Source organism: Typopeltis vanoorti, chromosome 15, assembly GCF_054136105.1.
Source record: "Typopeltis vanoorti isolate ZY-2024b chromosome 15, IOZ_Tvanoo_1.0, whole genome shotgun sequence".
NCBI classification, from domain to species: Eukaryota; Metazoa; Arthropoda; class Arachnida; order Uropygi; family Thelyphonidae; genus Typopeltis; species Typopeltis vanoorti.
The window spans coordinates 74,541,724-74,563,070 of NC_143563.1; the positions used below are offsets into that span (position 1 = coordinate 74,541,724).

At 36.9% G+C, this 21,347-nt stretch overlaps 2 protein-coding genes across 2 annotated transcripts in view; one reads left to right on the forward strand and one right to left on the reverse strand.

The window, feature by feature from the left end:
• The window catches only part of LOC150098896 (protein FMC1 homolog), a 51,340-nt gene extending 45,123 nt beyond the window's left edge, over positions 1-6,217 (forward strand). Inside the window, exon 4 of the mRNA XM_090404757.1 lies at positions 6,082-6,217. The gene's annotated coding sequence lies outside the window, so the exon portion shown is untranslated. The remainder of the gene's footprint in view (positions 1-6,081) is intronic.
• The window catches only part of LOC150098897 (sodium-dependent phosphate transport protein 2B-like), a 70,092-nt gene that overhangs the window by 7,113 nt on the left and 41,632 nt on the right, over positions 1-21,347 (reverse strand). Inside the window, exons 5-6 of the mRNA XM_090405771.1 lie at positions 14,400-14,518; positions 6,050-6,155 (exon numbers count right to left, since the gene is read on the reverse strand). Coding sequence (XP_090261897.1) covers positions 6,050-6,155; positions 14,400-14,518 — 225 coding nt within the window. The remainder of the gene's footprint in view (positions 1-6,049; positions 6,156-14,399; positions 14,519-21,347) is intronic.

Sequence of the window (21,347 nt, forward strand, 5' to 3'; positions counted from 1 at the left end):
AAACCTCTTTTACTCAGTTTAAGCAATATATTGCTCATACTACACTTCATTTAGGATGCTCTCTTTTTAACACCCTTTGACAAATTTCCATTGACTTTTGAGCAATCCCTTCACCGAATACCAATAATTCTGCATTGTTTGCAGAATTATTGGTATTCGGCAAGCCAGCACATCGTTGTAGCAACTCCACATGGCATGGACAAAACATGGAGGCTAACAATGATGTCTACAACTGCCCTTCCTGTTGAAGTATTTTCAAAGTAGTTCCCAATCCAGTGCAGAGACACTTAGGTGCTGATTATGATTCAGATTTTAATTTCATAGAACCAAACACCTAGAGAAAATAATTAAACTAAATCTTATTTAATTATTGAAGTAGTATTTCACCATGATCATCAAGGCATCTTTGTAGACAAAGATAAGAAATATGCAGGTCCAGGGCTCAACAAATTATGCAAAATTCTGTTTTCTTAAAGTTAAAAAAAAATTGTTTGCAAAATTATTTTGTCCAGTATGCAGCTACTTGCCAGCTTGCCAAATCTACTTGTCACGTGCCAGTGGACAAGCATATTTGTTGAGCCCAGTTCATATCCATGCAGTTGCACAGATGGAAGGCAAACAGCAGACTGATTACTAAATGGCATAATCCTACACTCCCAATTGACTCCCTCCAGACAGAGTAAGATCTTGATTGTTGGATTGATATATATATATATATATATATCTATATAGATATGATATCTATATAGATATATATAGATATCATATAGCATCCAGATTTTTATTGATATGAGGCAGCCAGTTATTTATTTTCGGGAAATGTAGAACTATGGCAGATTCCAAAAACGCTCTCATATTTAAATCTGCATCTATGTTAAAGAGCTTTTTCCTCACTAAATATGATGATCCAAGTCATCAGCATGATCTGCAACTCCAGAATGACTATGGTGTAGATATTAAATATAATTTTTATGTTCATCCAGACAGCTATTGGGTTCTTCCTGTTTGATTGAAGTGTTGAAGTATGGCAATTTTCAGGAGTAGGAGATACTATAGATGCTAGGATAATCTTCTTCTTCTTCTTCTACAGCTTCTCCCGCTTAAGTGGGGTCACTGTTTGTTATGAGTCTCCTCCACACCTTCCTGTCTTGGGCTGTCACCACATCCAAGTTCTTCATCTTCAAGTCCTCTTCTACCAGCTCCCTCCATCTCTTCTTTGGCCGCCCACGCTTCCACCTTCCTTGCACATCCATCCGCATGACCCTTCTTCCCACATATTCGTCCTCCCTCCTCATCACATGACCAAACCATCTCAACCTTGCCTCCTGTATTTTTGCTCCTAAGTTTGTAACTTTCACTGTTCCCCTGACATAGTCATTTCTCAGATGATCCTTTCTGGTCACACTGCACATCCACCTAAGCATTCTCATCTGTGCTACTTCCATCCTGCTGATGTTATTTTTCCTCAGGGCCACAGTTTCTATAGCATATGTCATAGCTGGCCTCACTACTGTCCTATAAATTTTGCCTTTCAGATTGATCGGCACCCTCTTATCGCATAACACTCCAGCCATCTCCCTCCAGTTCCTCCAACCCGCTTGTATCCTGCATCCCACTTCCTTCTCAGCTCCTCCATCTTCTTCCACTGTTGAACCTAAGTATCTAAAGTCTCTCACCTTCCTGATGACATTTCCTTCCAGCTCCAGATCTGTCTCCTGGCCACTGCCCACTGCGCAACACATATACTCTGTCTTACTTCTGCTCAGTCTCTTACCTCTCTCTTCCAGTACTTTTCTCCATCTTTCCAGTTTAGTTTCCGCTTCTTCTCTTGAATCTACACACAGCAAGATGTCATCTGCATATAACATTGTCCAAGGTGCATCTTCTCTCACCTCCTCTGTTACCACCTCCATCACAATATTAAACAGAAACGGACTTAATGCTGACCCTTGATGTAAGCCAACTGTTACTTGAAAACTTTCTGTCTGTCCCAAACAGGTCCGAACACTTGTCTTCACATTTCTGTACATTTCCCGCACCAACCTGACATATTTCTCCGGCACCTTCTTCTCCCTCAGACACCTCCAGACTTCTTGCCTTGGCACTCTATCGTATGCTTTCTCCAGATCAATAAATACCAGATGTAACTCCCTTTGTTTCTCTCGATATTTTTCCATCATCTGTCGTAACCCAAAGATAGCATCTGTTGTTGATCTACCAGGCATGAAGCCAAATTGTTCCTTTGCAATCTCCACCTCCTCCCTCAATCTACCATCAAGAACCCTTTCTAGGATCTTCATTGTGTGGGACATCAACTGTATTCCTCTGTAATTTTTAATCTAACGGATGTAAATCTTTGGTGAGAGATAGGGATAGCTAATTTTTAGTAAAGCTTAAAGGAGATTTAAAAGCTATTATTTTTAAGGACTTGTGCAACTTCTTTGCACAAGTTCAGTCTTTTACATTTAGGTTTTCCTACATAAAAGACTGCAGTGGATTTTTTGCAGTCTGATTTTTGTGGAGGAAGGATATAGAATTTTGCTGATTCTTTAAGAAGTTATTTGCTAAGCTAGTATAATTTTAATGGATGGTTAATTTCCATAGAATGGTCTGAGCAGATGGTTCTAGCTCTGTTTTAGCTAACCCCACTTTGTTGGGAGGTTGTGGTCTGAAAGATGATTGATGTATCTGTCATTGTAGTTTCTTGCAAACATAGAAGGGTATGGATCAGTTGGCTAGATGAATAAGTTGAATGGCAATGAAAGACAGACAGTTATTTTCTTTTTTGGTGATAAATTGGATTCTAGTGTTGCTGGCTATTAATGCCAACTAACAACATTCAATAAACATCTATGCTAATAGTGGAGTTCTAAACCCACTGCCAGTTGATTGAAGAACAGGTACCACTGAGCTAATCAGGCTAGCAGATATCCATGCCATGTGACCAAATGGAGAATATTAGTCATATGGTAGGTTGGAATGGAACAGTCTCTAAAGTTTTTTTTCAAAGTTTTCCATGACTTTTCACTCTCTCTGGTCTCAATAATCTATTCAAAGCATCACCTTTCCAAAATTTCTGCATTGATTTTCGTTGCTGTACATAATATGAAAGCTAAAAGAAAATAATTTTCTCTTGAACTATACACTATGCCTTTTTCCTATATGTTAAAAAAAAACAAGAAATTGAACCCTGATAGCTCCAGTAATTACAGGGAGAAACTTCTTACCCGCTAACAGAGGTGACTGATAGCCTTGTACTTTGCATCCATAAGTGAACGGTGTCATTCATTCCAAGGGAGTAGCTATAATGTCTGGTGGTAATTGCTTTGCTGAAGAAGACTTGTGTCATTAATTGGGACACTGATAATTAGGACAGAGAGAGATGTTGAAACTGATTTAAATGACTTTCAATCTTAAGTAATGTTCTTACTTTTGTTAGCAATATGCAATACACATAGACCTCAATTGTCAGTTGGGTAGGTAATAGTCCCTTTAAATAACAAACTGATAGTATCATAATACTAAGAATCAGGCACAAAATATCTTGCGGATATTTTGTGCCTGATTTTGTTGGAGGGGAGGGGATAATGGATAATTATGCCTGATTCTGTTGGGGGAAGGGAGCTACTGACTCCCTTTCCCTAACAGAATCAGCAGTATTCTACATCCTTTTCCACATAGACAAACAAAAAACCTAGACTGTAAAAAAAAATCCACTGCCATTCCTTATATCTGGGAACAGCACAGAAGAAGTAGACAAATTCTTAAAAATTATAGCACTCAAGCCCTCTTTAAATGCTTTATTTTTTTTCTCTCTTCCTAAAGAATTGCACTCAGTTATCTCCTTAAACAGTTGATTTTACAAGTAATTGTCTGTTGAATTATTACTTGTAGCACACTTTGGCACAGCCAATGCACATACAATCAATATAGCAATCTCTCATAGAATATTCATAATCCTCTTTTTCACAAAACAAAAAGAAAAAAAAAGTCAGTGTTGTGCTGCAAATTTAGTGAAATACAGTAAACTGACTTTTATGTAGAAATCTTGCTTAAAAGAAATAAAATGTGAAATGATCATTTCAAAAGTTCTGTGCATGTATGGCTAGTATGATGATGCCATAGCTTCTGCCTTTATATTATCAGTTGTAAGTGGCTCTCAGTAAAAACCTATGCTCATTTTCTCCTTTTGGTGTTCTTGTTCCATGAAATACAACTTCAAAATGGAGGAACAATGTGACTCAGGTCAGATAATGCACAGATAATGACCAGTGTTTTTGTACATCAAAATTGAAACCTTCATTGGTTAAAAAACCAAGCTGAGATTTACAATGCTTCATGTGAAGTTTCTAGAGATGATGCAGTGGATTGCAACAGAGGAGGCTGTAATCCATTATGCAAACCATGAAAATCAAACAAGATTATCCAAGATTATGCTGGCAGGCCATTGACAGCTACAGATGACACACACACACACACACACACACACACACACACACACACACACACACACACTGATGGTTATCATCAGTGTGTGTGTGTCATTTGTCAGATTCATTTGTGATTTTATCACAAATAAAGCAAATATCTGAACCACATCTGTTTTCAGAATTCTAAGTGAAATTTGGAAGAAGTGAAAAGTTGCTGCTGAGCAGGTCCTGCAACAGTTGACAGAAGGTAAGCAGTTTGCAAGAGGACTATAAAAGACCTCTCGCATCATTATAAAACCAAACATAAACAGTTGTTGAGCAAGATTATTGCCATAAATGAAACATGGATATGAGATTTTGAACCAGAATTGAAAAGTCAGTAATCTCAGTGGAAACATCCAAATTCTTCTAATTCAAAAATAAAAAAATAAATAAATAAAATCACTATTGATAATTGAAGATTTACTTAATGATGATGATAGCATATGACAAGAATGAAGTTATAGGACAGACAGAGTACCTACCTGCAAAGTCTATTGTGACAGCAGCATACTACAAAAAGTTTCTGCAAGATATTTTATGCCTGAAAATGTTCAGCCTGAGATCTTAAATGTTCATGGCCAAAGCCTTCGTTTTGCACACTGATGCAAGACTATGTGTTTCACATAAAGCATCTGATCTTTTGTAAAGGTATGGATGGTAAGTAGTTGCTCACATCCTGTAGAGTCCTGATATAATCCTCCTCCCAGACCCCAATCTGTCCCTTAAGTTGAAAGAACTACTCAATCAGAAACATTTGATAAAGATTCACTGGAGTGTGACATCTTATCAAACACATCAACAAAAGGATAGTCATCCGTACCATGAGGAAAAAACATGCACGAATTACTGTATTTGCCAGCTTATAAGATGCACTTTTTTCTTTAAAAATAGGTCTGAAAAACAGGGTGCATCTTATACGCCAATACTCAGTTTTTTATTGTTTTCATTTCTGGAAATTTTCTCTGTTCCGAGTTACGCGATTTCTTTCTTGCTTCCTCGTGGTGTGTGAGAGCATTCCAGTTACATAGAGTTCAGTGGATGTGCATGCGCTTTCATTGACGATCACAGCTGTGTTTCTGTTCGTTTAAACTTTCCAATTGTTGTCGCGGTTGTCGTGAACGATGATAAATTTCTGCCATTAAATTTTCTCTAAATTTCTTGGCAAATTATGGCTGAAAAAAGTTGGCATTGCTAGAGTATTGCATACAAGCTACGTGTGATTGTGTATGCTAAAGAACATGGAAACAGGGCTGCAGAGAGGCATTTTGAGCCACCCCCCAACTGAAAAAATGATAAGAAGTTGGTAGAATCAGGAAGAGGATCTAAAAAATTTGTACAAAAAAGGGGGTGCGTCTTATATGCTGGCAAATACAGTACCTAAACATTGGTCAGTGATAAGATGGAATGGAGATCATATTCGAGGCTTATAAACGTATTTTGTTAAATAAATGTTTAGTTTAACACCAGGAGTACAGCAGTGTGCAGAATTTTTGAAATGATATTTGTATGTCTTTGCTTACTGATAGAATAACAAAATCAAAATGGTAAACTAAACTATACAGACAGAAAGTGCTTACAAGTTCCACATGTTTCATTCATTTTTTTGCAGCATCTCTTCACAAGGGAAAGATTTGCAACCTTCGGATCATCCACAGCAATTCCTTCAATTACTTTCTTGTCAAGCTGAAAAAGAAAATAGAGCCTCTTAATATCTCTATTAAAATATTATCATCTTTTGAAGGTTATTTTCTAGTCTTCTTCACATTCATAAAGATATGAAAAAAAGAAAGAAATGTATTCCCTCTGCAGTGTGAACTGGGTTTTTTTTTTCATTCGAAATGCTAAACTATTACTTAAACATTTCTTCAAGTTCAATGAAACCATCCATATCAATTTCAAAAAATATACATATTATTTATTCTTAAATTTTGATAATACGTTCAACACAATTACTGAAAGCCATCTACACAATTTGACTGTAAGAAAAAAATATATAAAAGAATAATTAACAAGGCTGTCAAAGAATATTTGTTGGTTTGGTTGACCGAGTGATTCATATATCTGCTCTCCAACCAAAAGGCAGTAGATTCAAATCCCACCATGGATATGGATGTTTGTGATTGTCTTTAGATGGGAGATAATTTTTATTACCCAGTGTGAGAACACTTCCCCATTTATTAGAGGCCTGAAATGGCTTAAAAAGTTATGTTTTATCCCAGAGCAGGGTGTCTAGATTATGTAAAAAAAATAAATAAAAAATACAAAACATAGAAAAATTAATATTTAAAAAAAGAAAAAGAAAAAATCATCAGCCCACTCATGGTATAGATATACTGTGACAGGGATCTCTGCCACCTCCTTTTTTTGAGTGAAGATCCATTTTCAATTGAATTTAAAAAAAAATCCAGAGCTTCACTTCAGTCAAGCTTGGAAGGAGGGTTTAGAGTGTTTTTTAAGAAATGAAATAGAGTAGGGAGGTGTTTTATTTTTTAAAAAAAATATTTGAATTATAATTTATTAATACTTATAAAATATTTAACAAATATCCAATTAGCTATGAATTAATGTGACTTTTGCTGCTGAAGTTCTTGAACAGGTCTCTCAACATCAGACAAATATGCCATAATTTTTATCTTTAAACATGCTGAGAGACTTTCATTGTTCAGATGGTTAATAATACCACGTCACTTATTTAAAAAGTCAAGTGACTTATAACATGAATTTACATATCTATCACAAATGCTACATACACATGGATATTATTTTCTTCCTGTTTGAGCTATTTTATACTCACTACTGCTGCAACAGTTAACCTTTGACACCTTGCAGTACTTGCTTTACTTGTGATGTGCAGGCAAACTAAACTGAAAAGTAACTATTTGCCAGTTTCACTTGTCATATAGGTAGGTTAAAAGTTAAAGAGCCACAGGTGCTGACTCCTGTACTATAGGTTACAAAAACCTTTCTTGGGTGGAAGATATATTAATAAATAAATCATCAGCTTTATATGATTAATCTTTCTTTATTATATGGGTTCTGTAATGTCATCTAAAAATCAAATAAGTGATTTCTCTGGAGAGAACTTTTGTCATTTCTTGAAGAAGAGATGCCCTTCTCAGGAACATCAAAGCAAGGCAGCAGTTAGAGTTGAATGCGGTCAGACTAGTTTCCATCATAGTAAAAATGCCAAAGCTTAGCTAGAAAAAATACAATACAAATAAAGAATTTCTACCATAAGTAATGATATCAGTTGCTAGTTAAGCTATGTGAGAAGAGAAACAAAATGATATAACTGATGTCACTTACCTGTTCTAGATATTGTAACAAAATTATAACTCATTCGTGTTGCAAAAAAAAGCCCTGCCATATTTGTAAGCTTATACAATAATTATGTACTCACTGATATTTATACTAGCATCTTCCTCAACTACACAATCATGTAAGAAAAGTGGTATAGAGATGTGGAAGTCAAACAGATATTGATCATTTTCACTTGAAAGGAGAAACAAATATTAACCAACATCAAACATTATTGGAGAATTATTATTATTATTTCATATGGTGATTCAATGGCCGTGAGTCCCTTTTATGGGGAAGTATGGCACTACCTCAATTCCCCCCCTATTTTTTATCCGGGCATAGCTGACAATTCAGACCTATGGCTGGAGGGATCGTCTTAGGTATTCCTGACTGTATCCATGTGTGTTCATGTGGCCTGTTTGCAGGATGGAAAACCCCAGATAAACTAGGGAGAAAAACCTTGCTGTCCACACCCAAGACCGGCTAATTTGGCTATGGCTGAGGAAGATCCTTAAGCTCCTCATCACCAATGGGAATTGAACCTGGGACACTCCTTCCCCAAGCATATGGTTGTGAAGCACAAAGCCACTAGGCTAACTGCACAGACATTAGAGAATTATATATCTTTACAGAAGGGTTTGCAACTCTTTTCATACTTGGGAGCTTAATTACGTTTACTTATGAAGCATGAGTGATACTTTTCAAAGGCATACCAAACATACTTCATCACCATCATTTTTACTTCCTGAGTATGTGGGTAATAGTATTGATGACCAGTCTTCTTACTGTGGTAGACAAGGAGACTCGTTGCTCTTTGTATTGGTAACATGTACAAAATCTATCTCCTCTCACTACGTGTCCTCACTCTGTCCTTTCATCTGAAAACCTAAAATGCAATGTATAAACATTAATAGTAACACTGTGGCTAAAATAAATCTCTCTCAAAAACTGATCTCAACAAAACACCCAGACCAATCACAATATACAAATCATGCCAGAATTTCTACAAAAAAAAAGAAAGAAAAAGAGAAACCTCCATTTTATCAACATCTTTGGTATAAATGATGTACATCATGCTTAAATTCATCCAGAACAGACCTCCTACTCTTGACAGAATCTCAAATTGCACTTGGTATATAGTTGTTTCAGATAGGTTTTAATCCATTCCTTGCTTTATCGAGCGCCTAAAGCTTGCAACACTCATCATCCTATGGTAGTGATATTAACTGACTTAAGATCTTCCATTATCACCACATATTTTGACTGAAATCTCTACTGGGCTACCTCCTAGATTAATACCTCTTGATCGTGCTCACCAGCCAATGGCACTCTTGAGATTTGTTCACAATCATGTACTCTGAGACCATCATATAATTCAACCCTTTAAAACAGTATTGCTGCCATCATGCACTGTTTGAGGCAGTTATCCCTTATTCTCTTTTTGCATCAAGCCTCCATAGCTCAGTCAATATTGATAATGCTCTTGGGTGAGAAAAGTTCAAAATCTCATCTAGGATCCAAAAAAAACTTTATTAAGGCTTTTCAACTGAAAATGAGTTAGCTAGTCTCATATGGAGATTGCAAGTTTTTTCAACGTATTGTATGACATGAGGGAGGACATGAAAGAATTACTGGATCTAGTGTTAGATCTAGCAAAAGAAAAGTGCAACAAAGTTAAGATAGTGAGGTTGTTGTTGCTGTATGACAGAGTAGAGCTGAGAAGGATGGCCATAATAGTGAATGATTCAATGCATAGGTTATACAGGAGGAATAATATGGAGTTTGTAGATGTGTGGAGTGAGTGTGATGGATGATTGTTTGCATCTGAATGAATTGAGTGTTCAGAGTCTGGAAAAAGTGTTGTTGAATGAAGTGAAAGTGAATGTGCAAAATCAGGGAAACTAGTTTTTTTGGGAGAAGCTATTGAGTGGATACAGATATCAGTGAAGCAGTTGAGTATAAGCATGTGCATAAAATTCCTAAGTTGGTACTGCTGGTTACAAGCCAGAATGGAACTGTTAGTATAAAGCATCAGGATAGCAGTGGGCCTAAAGAGTTTCTACACTTTATGTACATTAATGCTGGAAGCATTCAGAACAAGGGGGAGGGGTTTGTGGCATTGGTTAGTTTATCCTGGCCAAAAGTTATTGGCAGTAGTGAAACATGGCTGACAGAAGATGATACAGTTAGTGGGATAGAATGTATTCAGGGAGAGAAAAAGAATGGGGAAAGGAGTGTTATTGATTACAGCCGCTCAACCAAAGAGAGTAGAAGCTCAACTACAGGCCAGTGAAAATAGCTGATCTGAGGCTATCTGGTGTGAGATATAGGCTACCAGAACAAAAAATACAGTTGGATGCTTCTATAGACCAGGGGATAGAAAGAATGATGGGGATAGTATGCATCGGCAAATAAGCTCAGTCAGTAGAGGGCAGGTAATTATTATGGGGAATCTCAACTATGGGAACATAGATTAGAAGAAGGAGAGGATACATGGGATGAAGGAAATGAAATTTATACAGTTACTAAGGAATAATTATCTGAGACAGCATGTGATGGAATATACTAGGGGTTTCAGAGTGTTAGATCTAATAATTGCATCTAAGAATTTGCCTACCATATTTACTCAAATGTAACTTGCCCTTGCATATATCTTGCACTCCTATTTTTACTTTATGAAAAAACAAATTAAAATGTTTTGCATATACCTCGCACACAAAAGAAGTTTAAAACTTTAAGAAATAGATAGTGAATGTTGTTATTGCAGTTTCAGATACTTTTCTTTTAGTGTTGCACAGTGATCAGCATTCATTTTAGAAATTATGGACTTTACAACTGTGTTATAAATAACCATTTTAAGTTTCATATATTTTGGAATTCAGTTGAAGAGAATCTGTATTTTACATTTTTGAAAATTATGGAGACAACTACCGTGTTTGAATAAAAACTTTCGTTTAATATAACTAAAATCTACATTCGATGTTTCGACCTTTATGTCAAGGTCATCTTCTGGAGCATACAACTATATGCAGAAAACAGGCTACACTACAATCAGACTGGTTTGTTACAGACACTGACCAACCACTACAACAATTGTTGGCTTGACCTCTGGTGAAAAAAAAAAAAAATTATACATCAACGCTAGAGTCCTGTTATTAGTGTTATCTGTTTGTTGTAGAAATACATTGGGCACAACAACAAGTATCTATCTGTATACATATATTAACATCATGTACATTCCAGCCAGTTGATATGGAATGGTTTCTAATACTAGCTGAAGATTGGCTAGAGTCCTGACTTATGCTGGATCTTATATATTAGGTAGGCTGAATGTGTGCCATCCAGATCCTTTGGAATTTTCATGTCGTCTTTGTTGTTGATATTTGGGTGGTTTATCAGGATTTCGCAGGCTTCCTTAAATTTCCTTTCGTACCAGGTTTTTGTGCAATGTAAAGAGTGGGTGCTTTTCCAGTTGATTTGGTGTAAGGTGTTGAGTGCATGGTCTGAGAGGCCTGCTTCACCATAATGGTTATATTTAATGTGTCTAATGTGTTCTTTCTTGCGTATAGGGATTGTCCGTCCTGTTTCACCAATGTACAGTAAGTTACAGGTGCAGCGGATGCAATAGACTCCAGCATGTGCTAATGGGAGAAGAGGATCCTTAGAGGAGATGAATATGGTTTTAAGTTTGGTGGGTGGTTTAAAGGTGGCATTGAGGTTATACTGTTGTAGGATTCTGTTGATTTTTTCCAATAACCCTTTAATGTATGGGATGGCTATGGTTTTATTGTAATCTAGATTCATTTTTGTTGTTGTTTTATGGAGTATTTTATTAATAGTATTTTTGTTATAGTCATTATTTATGAATGTGTTGCTGATGATTTTTAGTTCTTGTTTCAGGGCTTGCTGGTTAGAGCAAATTGTTGTAGCTCCGTTTTTAAGGGTGTTAATGACTCCATATTTTGTCCATATTAACACCCTTAAAAACAGAGCTACAACAATTTGCTCTAACCAGCAAGCCCTGAAACAAGAACTAAAAATCATCAGCGACACATTCATAAATAATGGCTATAACAAAAATACTATTAATAAAATACTCGATAAAACAACAAAAAAAACGAATCTAGATTAGTAAAACCATAGCCATCCCATACATTAAAGGGTTATCGGAAAGAATCAACAGAATCCTACAACATTATAACCTCAGTGTCACCTTTAAACCACCCACTAAACTTAAAACCATATCCAACTTCAATAACTTGCTCGCATTTTATAATACAGCAGCAGCTGAGTTGGATAAAGGTAATGGGTTTACAGTGGTAGAGTTGGACTTTGCAAAAGCCTTTGACAGGATACCACATGGAATTCTAATCAGTAAAGTGCAGCTCATGGGGATGCATATAGGGTTGGTGTGGTAGATAAGAGGGTGGTTTACCCAGGAGCCGAGTTCAGAAGAAGGCCTGTGACTAGTGGTGTGCCACAGGGCTCTGTTCTTGGGCCACTACTGTTTATTTTCTACATTACTAATATAGGAAGTGATCTGAGAGAAACTATTCAGTTGTTTACTGATGATGCAAAATTTAGTAGCGATACAGTTAATACAGATGATGTTAAAATTGATTTGGATAGACTTGGCAGTGTGGGCAAACGAGAATGGATGTCAGTTTAATGTGGCAAAGTGTAAGGTTATTGTTATTATTACAGGAAACTCCAAGGAGTCCATAGACTCATCGAGGGAGGCCCTAACATCATGTCAAGAACAACTATTCGACATTCACACAATATCTATCATACTTTGCCTTGAACTCATTTACAGTCATGGCACCCACAACAGATTCTGGCAGCTTATTCAACTCATTCACCACTCTCCAAGTAAAAAACCTAGCTCTAACACCTCTGCTAACCACACTCTTGCCCAGCTTCCATGTATGGCCCCTAGTCCTCCCACCACCAGTCCTATTCTCAAAAATATCTTCTGAATTAATCTTATAGAAACCCTTCAGTAATTTGAATGTCTCAATCATATCACCCCTTTTCTGCCTATCAACCAATTTCTGCAACCCACAAATCTTCAACCTGTTCTCATAAGGTTCATTCCATAGACCTGCTATCATCTTGGTCAACTGACATATACTGCTGCTAATCTTTTCACCCCAAAATGCATAATCTTACATTTTGCCACATTAAATTGACATCCATTCTCCTTAGCCAGTCCTCCAAACTATCCAAATCATCCTGCAAAATTTTGACATCCTGTGCACTCACTATTGCTCTACCCAACTTTGGCGTTATGCATTTTGGGGTGAAACGATTACAGTTGTATATCACATTGATGGAACTGTACTCTAGGGAACTGATGAAGTCAGAGATTTGGGAGTGTTAGTGGATTGGGAGTTAAAGTTTCGGGGGCATATAGCAAAAGTGGCTAAAGCAGTTCATCAGATCACTTGGGTACTGAAGAATACCTTGATAAGCAGAAACAAGCAGGTTATTATTTCTCTTTATCAAGCCTTAATAAGAGCCCATATTTACTACTGTGTACAGATCTAGACACCAGGGTTTCTTGGAGTTGAGAAAGAGATGGAGAGGATCCACAGACGAGTGACCAAGATGGTAGCAGGTCTATAGAATGAACCTCATGAGAACAGGATTAAGATTTGTGGGACAGAAATTGGTTGACAGGTGAAAAAAGGGTGATATGATTAAGACATACAAATTACTGAAGGGTTTTACAAGATTAATACAGAGGAATGTTTTCAGAACAGGTTTGATGGTAGGAGAACTGGGGCCATCCTTTTTGGAAACTGAGCAAGGGTGTTAGAACTAGATTTTTTGCTTGGAGAGTGGTGAAAGAGTGGAATAGGTTGCCAGAGTCTGTTGTGGGTGCCTTCGCTGTGAATGAGTTGAAAGCAAAGTATGCTAATGCACAAATGTTGGATAGTGCTTGGCATGATGTTTAGGGCCTCCCTCGATAAGTATAAGAACTCCATGGAGTAGCCTGTAATAATAATAATAAGAAGAAGACAAGAAAACTAGCCAGAATAACACATGCAGAATGCAGAGTTAATTTAAATGCTATTTCCTCTTTCTAATCTGTATTCTCATAATTAAATTTCCCAATAGGACCCCCTCCCCTTCTTTTATGGTCTACATTTCCTGGCACCAAATAATATCAGAAATGTATATACTGCCATCTTTTACTTCCACTCTAGGTGGAAAATAATTCCTCTGCTATTATTAACAATGCTATCCCTCTTGTGTCATTCATATCCATTCCTGTCGGTATATTTTAAGTGAAAGATTTGAATATTTCATATCTAAAGTGAACCTGATGTAGCTTGAAAGTTTCATGTTTAATCTCTAAAATAGCCCACCCACAATATACTAATATGCTACAGGTTTAAATCTTTTGTGGATAGGATTTATGTTAAGAAAAATGGAATGGAATAATTACCTTTCTGCTGGGAACCACTGTTTAGTCACAATCTTGCAGGTTCATGCAAGTACATCATAAACCACTCTACAGCAAGCAGTAATTATGTAAGGGTAATTCTGATAATACTAAATCAGCATATGCTATCTGAAGAATTTTTGATTAGTTCTTTATTTACTATAGTAATCTCTTACTTGAATGATGAGGTCGGTGAAAGGTTTTGTGACTACAGTCAGTAACTGCTGATTTAGATGTTCTTTTGCAGTCCAGCTTGTGGATGACACAATTGCATCTGTCAGGTGTTCCAAGTAACCTGAAAGATAAAAATATTTGAAACCATTCTATACTTAACAGAAAACAAATTGAATGTTAATGCTATACATAGCATACTGCTGTTAAATGATAACAATATTAATGACAGTAATTTACAGCACAGTGCTTGCACAATAAGATGCATACTATTATTACTATTATGTGACACCTTCAAGGAGTCCAAAGACTCATTGAGTTGTAGAGAGGGCTCTCTCTACAACTTCCTGCCACTTCATCAACAACACTGAACTGCTACTACTATCATCATCTACTGCCCACCACCACTAGTAGTTTTTGTCTGTAAATTGCATGTGTACTGAAGGCCCGATTTATCTGTATGCAGGATGAAAAAACTCTGCTACCATGGTATGAGATTGGCTAACTAACCTTCAATTCAAAAAAACAAACCGTATAAAGATTCCTCTCATCGTGACAAGAATTGAACTTAGGCCTTTTCCAATCGAAGGGTGCAACATACCGTTGTTCTTCTAATTGTGCTATGAATGTGCACTTACACAGTAATATAATACACACAATAGTATATTTTACAAAGGCTTTTTGTCAGATTTCTCATGACAAGTTAGTGTTTAAATTAGGCTGATGTGGTTAGATACTAGATTGGATTATCTGATAGTTATCAGCAGGTTGCATGTTAGTAATGCAATTTCCCAGAAGAGGAAAGTAACCAGTACTGTGGTATGGGTTTGAGCTTAATTTGATTATAGCTTAATTTGTATGCTAATGATATGGAGAGATATTTAGATTTTTAAATGCAGGTGTTGTAAAGGAGAATTTAGCTCTCCAGAAGATTTTGAACAGACTGTATTGGCAAATGTATGGACCGCCAATCTAATGCTGTGAAGTGTAAGGTTTGAATTTTGAAAATAAGGATGCATTCATTTGGAGGGGAATTTATTTGTAAGAGATGGAAGTAATGCAATTTTATATTCTAGTAAAATACAGGAAATAATACAATACAGGATGTACTATTTTCTGGAAGGGTATACAAAGGTGAAAATAGGAAGGGGGTGCTGCTGCTAATGATTGAAGGAACTGTAACCACAAACTGGAAATTAATAGTATAGGTATACATACTGATTTTGAAGATGCGTGATGTGAAGTTGAAATTAACAGGCTAATACATCTCATAGGATGCTGTTATAGGCCAGGGAATGTAGAGAATACTGATTGTGAAATGTTTAGGCAAATTGTGACTGAAGCAACTAGAGGTTTTAGTGTTTTGGATTTGGTGATAATTTTATAAGATGTAGTTGTTAATGTGCTATTGACACTGCGGCCAGTTGGTGAGAGTGATCATAAGGTATTGGAAGTTTTTTCTTACTTGGTTAGACTATAATAAATTTAGTTGAATCCTTTATCCAAGTGTAAGCAAACAAAGTTGCACCTGAAGTATCTTCAGGACTGAGGCAACTTGTGGTAAAGGTGGACCAAGCTCTCATCACTCCTTGTCCCAGTATCTCCCATAATGCAAAGCACATCTCCTTGCAGACATGTATAATACTATGCATTAAGGGAAGGGCCACTACCCAGACCGGTTTCGATCTTTATTGAGGTCTCATCATTGGGAGCCAGACCCAGAAGTGGTGATACTAAGGCAGAAACAATGGAGAAGTCATATTTACCTATACGAGTTGCCAAAAGGTGTACCACCTTATTATTAAATTACTCTGAATTTAGAGAAAGATGTTGGAAGTTTTTTCTCCAAGGAGATGTCTGCAAGGAGATGTGCTTTGCATTATGGGAGATACTCGAACAAGGAGTGATGAGAGCTTGGTCCACCTTTACCACGAGTTGCCTCAGTCTTGAAGATACTTCAGGTGCAAACTTTGCTTACACTTGGATAAAGGATTAAACTAAATTTATTATGATCATAAGGTACTTATTTGGGAAGTGGTGAAACAAGAAAAGGTTACAGTCAAAGATCGATATATGGAAGTATAAGGTGAATGATAATGGGAAGCTCTGTAGTTAGCATTAGTATGTTGGGCAGAAGAGCTGTGCCGAAAAGATGTTGAGTGCATGGAAATTCATAAAAATAGTATCTGACACAAGTACCATGGTTTGAGCAAGTAAATGAGTAGGAGTGAAATGGATGAACAGTGAAATCAAAAATTATGGAGGAGGTACAAGACAATTGGTGGGGATCAGATCCATGAGTAGCATAAGGTGCAGGATATGAAGGTAACGAATATGGTAAAGAAAGAAAAGGTGCACTATGAGAGGAGATTGGCTAGTCAGGTCAAGGTTAATTCTGGAGAATTCTTCTACTATATAGCAAGTAAGAGAAAGAATAATTATGGTAGGTTGACACTGGTGGATAGTCATGGGCAGCAGAGTGACCATTGCAAAGGATATAGTGAAATTATTGAATGAGCACTGTATGAGGGTATACTATACTGGTGTAAATGATGCTATTCAATATATAGAAGGGAGGCAAGTATTAGGAGAACTGTAAGTGAAAGAATCAGAGGTGTATCAGGTGTTGATTGGGTTAGATGTTAATAAGGCTATGGGAATGGATGATATATCACCACATATTCTTATGGAATGTGCACAACAGTTAGCTATGCCCTTGACCTGCTTATTTAATGAAAGTCTTGCAGTGGGAAAAGTTCCTAGGAAGTGAAAAGGAGGCTCCACATGCATTCTTGGATGGAGATTTCAAATTATAAACACCTTAACTACAGCTGCAGTCTGTATAACTGTAGTTGTACACCCTCCATGGAGAGTGTAATAATAATAATAATAATAATAAGACACTTGCAGATGATGTTAGAGAGGACCTCAAAAATTTAGGAAATTTGGAAACCACATTATGAGAATTGAACATAGCTCTTGATGAGTCGCTGACTCCTTGGAGGTCAGGTGTTAATAATAATTGTGATACAACTGATTATAGCAAAGATGGAGAGCATATGACATGTAGGAATAAAAAAACAAACTTATAGCTCCACCGTACAAGGTCCTGGACTACAAATTTGGTCACACTGTTCTGAGAAGATGAACAGTTGAGAAAAATCTAGTGACTAAGGTGATCCCTGAATTTGTTTTCCTAACCACAATTCCAAAGACATTTCTAATTTCTAGAATGTTGAAAATAGAAGAACAAATTCAGGGAATGCCAGTTACAGGGAAAGGTATGACCGAGACAAGTTGGTTGGGGGGGGGAACAATCTGATTCTTTGCATGGAGAATGGTTGCTCGAAAGTGTAGTGAGTACAGATACAAGGCACAGCTCAATAAACTGTGTGCAACAGTGAGAAATTTTCATGAGTTTTTGACTCATGAAGGTCTGTTGATGATAATCATATGCTTGTGATTATTTATTTGCATGGCACAGAAGATAGTCCAACTGTCCACTAAAAATGAAATGTACACTTATGCAGTAAATTTATACGAAAATAGTACTTTCAAAAATTGTGATTGAAGGAAGGAGTGAAAGAATTAGAAAAAAAGATATTATTATTAATATCTCCATTATTATTATTATTACACCTCCCCATCTCCACCACTTAATCCACCAACTACACAGAATATTATTACCACAATGCTATCTGCTACCACCACCACCACTAGTATTTTTTGTCTGTAAACTGTGTGTGTGTTCTCATTACCAATTTGTCTGTATGCAGGGAAACACTCCCAAGTTACTGGGGGGGGGGGACCCTGTTACCCCCATGCAAGATTGGCTAACTCAACTTCAGTTGAAAATGCCCATATAAAGATTCCTCTTATCATGACATCGAACTCGTGCCTTTTCCAATCAAAGGATGAATTGTGTACCACAGAGGTGTTTATAGATGCCAAAAGTGACTGCACAATCTGGCATCACAATAGAAAGCAGGATACTTGTTCCTTCGTAATTTGACATTCACGTTAAAGTATAACTAGTTTGTTAACTATTTACACTACAGTTACAGTGACAATGCCTTGATTCTTTATACTTATGCCAGGAGTATCCAGAATACAGGAGATGAATCGGTGACACTGATGGCATCAGCCTCTCCAAAGATTATTGAGATCTCTGAGATAGTGGACAGAAAATGATATACTAACAGCAATAGCAGGGTAGCATTTTTGACAGGATAGGAAAGGGAATATGCGGTGGTGGAGTACTGCTTGTAAGTGATGACTTATGTCCTCTTAGAGTGGAGGTTTTGGAGGGCAGTGGCACTAATGGTTTTGAAAGCATATGGTATGAGGTAGAGGTAGGTAGGACAGGATATTTAGTGGAGTATTGCTAAAAGCCAGGGAGCATAGAGGGTGAAGAGCAGGAGATTTTTAGACAGTTCAGCTTGCCAAGTGCAAGAAAATTATTATCAGAGATTTTAACTACAGCAGTATAAATTGGGAAGAGGATGCTGCATGTAGTAATAAGAGAATGGAATTTCTAGAATTCTTGAGGGACAAATGTCTTAGACAACATGTAGTAGAAGGAAATGAGGTTCAAGAGTTTTAGATTTGGTCATAGCATCAGAAGATCTGATATAACTGATATGGCATCTCAGCTCCCAGTTGGGGAGAGTGACCATGTGGTTTTGACTTGGAAGATGAATAATGCAGGAATATCAAAGAGAAAGGAATGTGTATGGAATTATAAGACCGCTAATTATAATATTCTTAGATACTTGGGTCACTTCCATGGAGGGGAAGAATTCATTTGGTGTAAAGTGGATAACAAACAGTATCAAACGGGAACTGCGGGTAAAAAAGAGGTTATGTAAGAGGTATAAGGAGAGGGGTAGAGAGCAGATGCATGAAGAATATTAGATCAGGTTGCTCGAGAGAGTGACTAGTATGGCAAAGAAGGCAAAACTGGAATACAAGAACAGATCGGCCCTGAGATCCGAGAATTTTTTTTTTTTTTTTTTTTTTTTTTTTTTTTTTTTTTTGCTATGTGGCCAATGGGAGAAAAAATGATTGCGGAAGAATGACATTACCGGCTAAAAATGGGAATAGAGTGACTGGTGCAAAGGACATAGTGGAGTTGTTCAATAAACACTTTATTGGGGTATTTGATCCTGGAGAAGTAGATTTTAATACTAGAGTGATAGAGCAGGTTCGAGGTTTAGACGTGCAAGAAGAGAGTGTGTTTCAAATACTGAATACTCTGGATGTCGATAAAGCAATAGGACTGGATGGAATTTCATCACAAGTTTTGAGAGAATGTGCTAAGTTACTGACAGCTCCATTGATCTCTCATTTCAATGGGAGTCTGGCCATGGGAAAGGTATCCAAAGGGTGGAAGAAGAGTAAGATAGTGATTGCATAAGGGTGGTAGCAAACTGGAAGTGTCAAACTATGGACCAGTTTGTGTTTCATCTTTTACACATTTATCCTCACTAATTTCTCTAAATTAGTGAGAGATCATTTACAGCATTGGGCAGATGAGGGTAATGTTATCTGTGAAACTCAGCATGGATTTGCTAAGGAGTGCTCTCTTGTTTTAGTAATATCATTGGCTTTTATAATAAAGTGACAAGAGCAGTTGATGAGGGAAAGGCATATTCTGCCTTTTTTTTTTTTTTATTTTTACAAAGGCATTTGACAGGATTCCATATGATAAGCTGATATTTAAATTGCAGCACGTGGGTTTAAATGTCAGGTTAGTGAATAGGATTGGCTATGTGATAGGTATCAAGGAGGCAGAAGGTTACAAGGGAGGGTTTCACAGGGCTCAGTACTGGGACCTGTATTCAGTTGTTTGCAGATGATGTGAAGCTAGGAAGGGTTATTAGTAATAGTGCAGATGTGGTAGCCCTGCACCGTTAATGTGGAAATCTTCCTGTCCCCCCCCCCCCCAAAGACCAAACCTTCTCATATTGCCTTAATCTTTAAAGATTAATGTTAATGAACAGCTTCTTATAGACTTATCGTATACTCCCAAAGGGAGTGGGGGGGGAAGCATGCATGAGGCATGTTTTTAAAGAAAGTTCAAAGAAGCATACAAAGTGGAAATTAAATCATGAAGTTTTTGACCAAGATTGTTTGGAAGCTATAGTCAATAGGACTGCTGTTAGGATATATGCCACCTCTAGGCAAGCACTATTTTGCTCCCTAAAATTCAAGTAAATATGTACAATTTTTCTAAAATTTTGTAATTCTTGTTGTCCTCCAAACATGCTACTCCTGCTAAGTCATAACTCACTAAGTATCTAATTAGTGGATATGATAGCTCTGATAGTTAGTTGTATTTTCCAGATAGTTTGGAGTTAATTTTGAGTAAAGAGGGTTTTTTTTTTTTTTTATACATAAGGAGCCTTCATGAGAGGTTGGTTGTTCGACTACTGTTCTTGTATGAGGTACTCAATGCTTTGGCTATGTTGACATCCTGAAATGAAGGCTATTGCCATCCATAATTGAGGCATTTGATGAATTTGAAAATTGAATTTCAATATGACAATGCAGCATGTCATTGAACTAAAAAGGCAATCATTTTCTTACATTGACACTTCTAATGATTTACTGATGAAAAGGTACAAGTTACTTTTGCATTTCCCTTACATTTTATCTTCCTCTATACCTAATACCTGCCAAACACAATACATTGGAACACCATCTGACGTTTCTCCTGGCAGATATTCCATTTGTCATGACCTGGTAATACTATTAAGAAAGAGAAATGCAAGAAAGTCTGGTATCACGAACACAATACAGATAATAATGCAGTTTGCTGCCTAAACTCTACAGAGACATTACAGTCATAAAGCCAAAAGTGAAACAAAACAATATTTAAGAAACAACACTTTGGTCATACACTGCTTGGAAAGAAATTAACAGACACCTCCATGTAGGCAAGGCTCTACAAA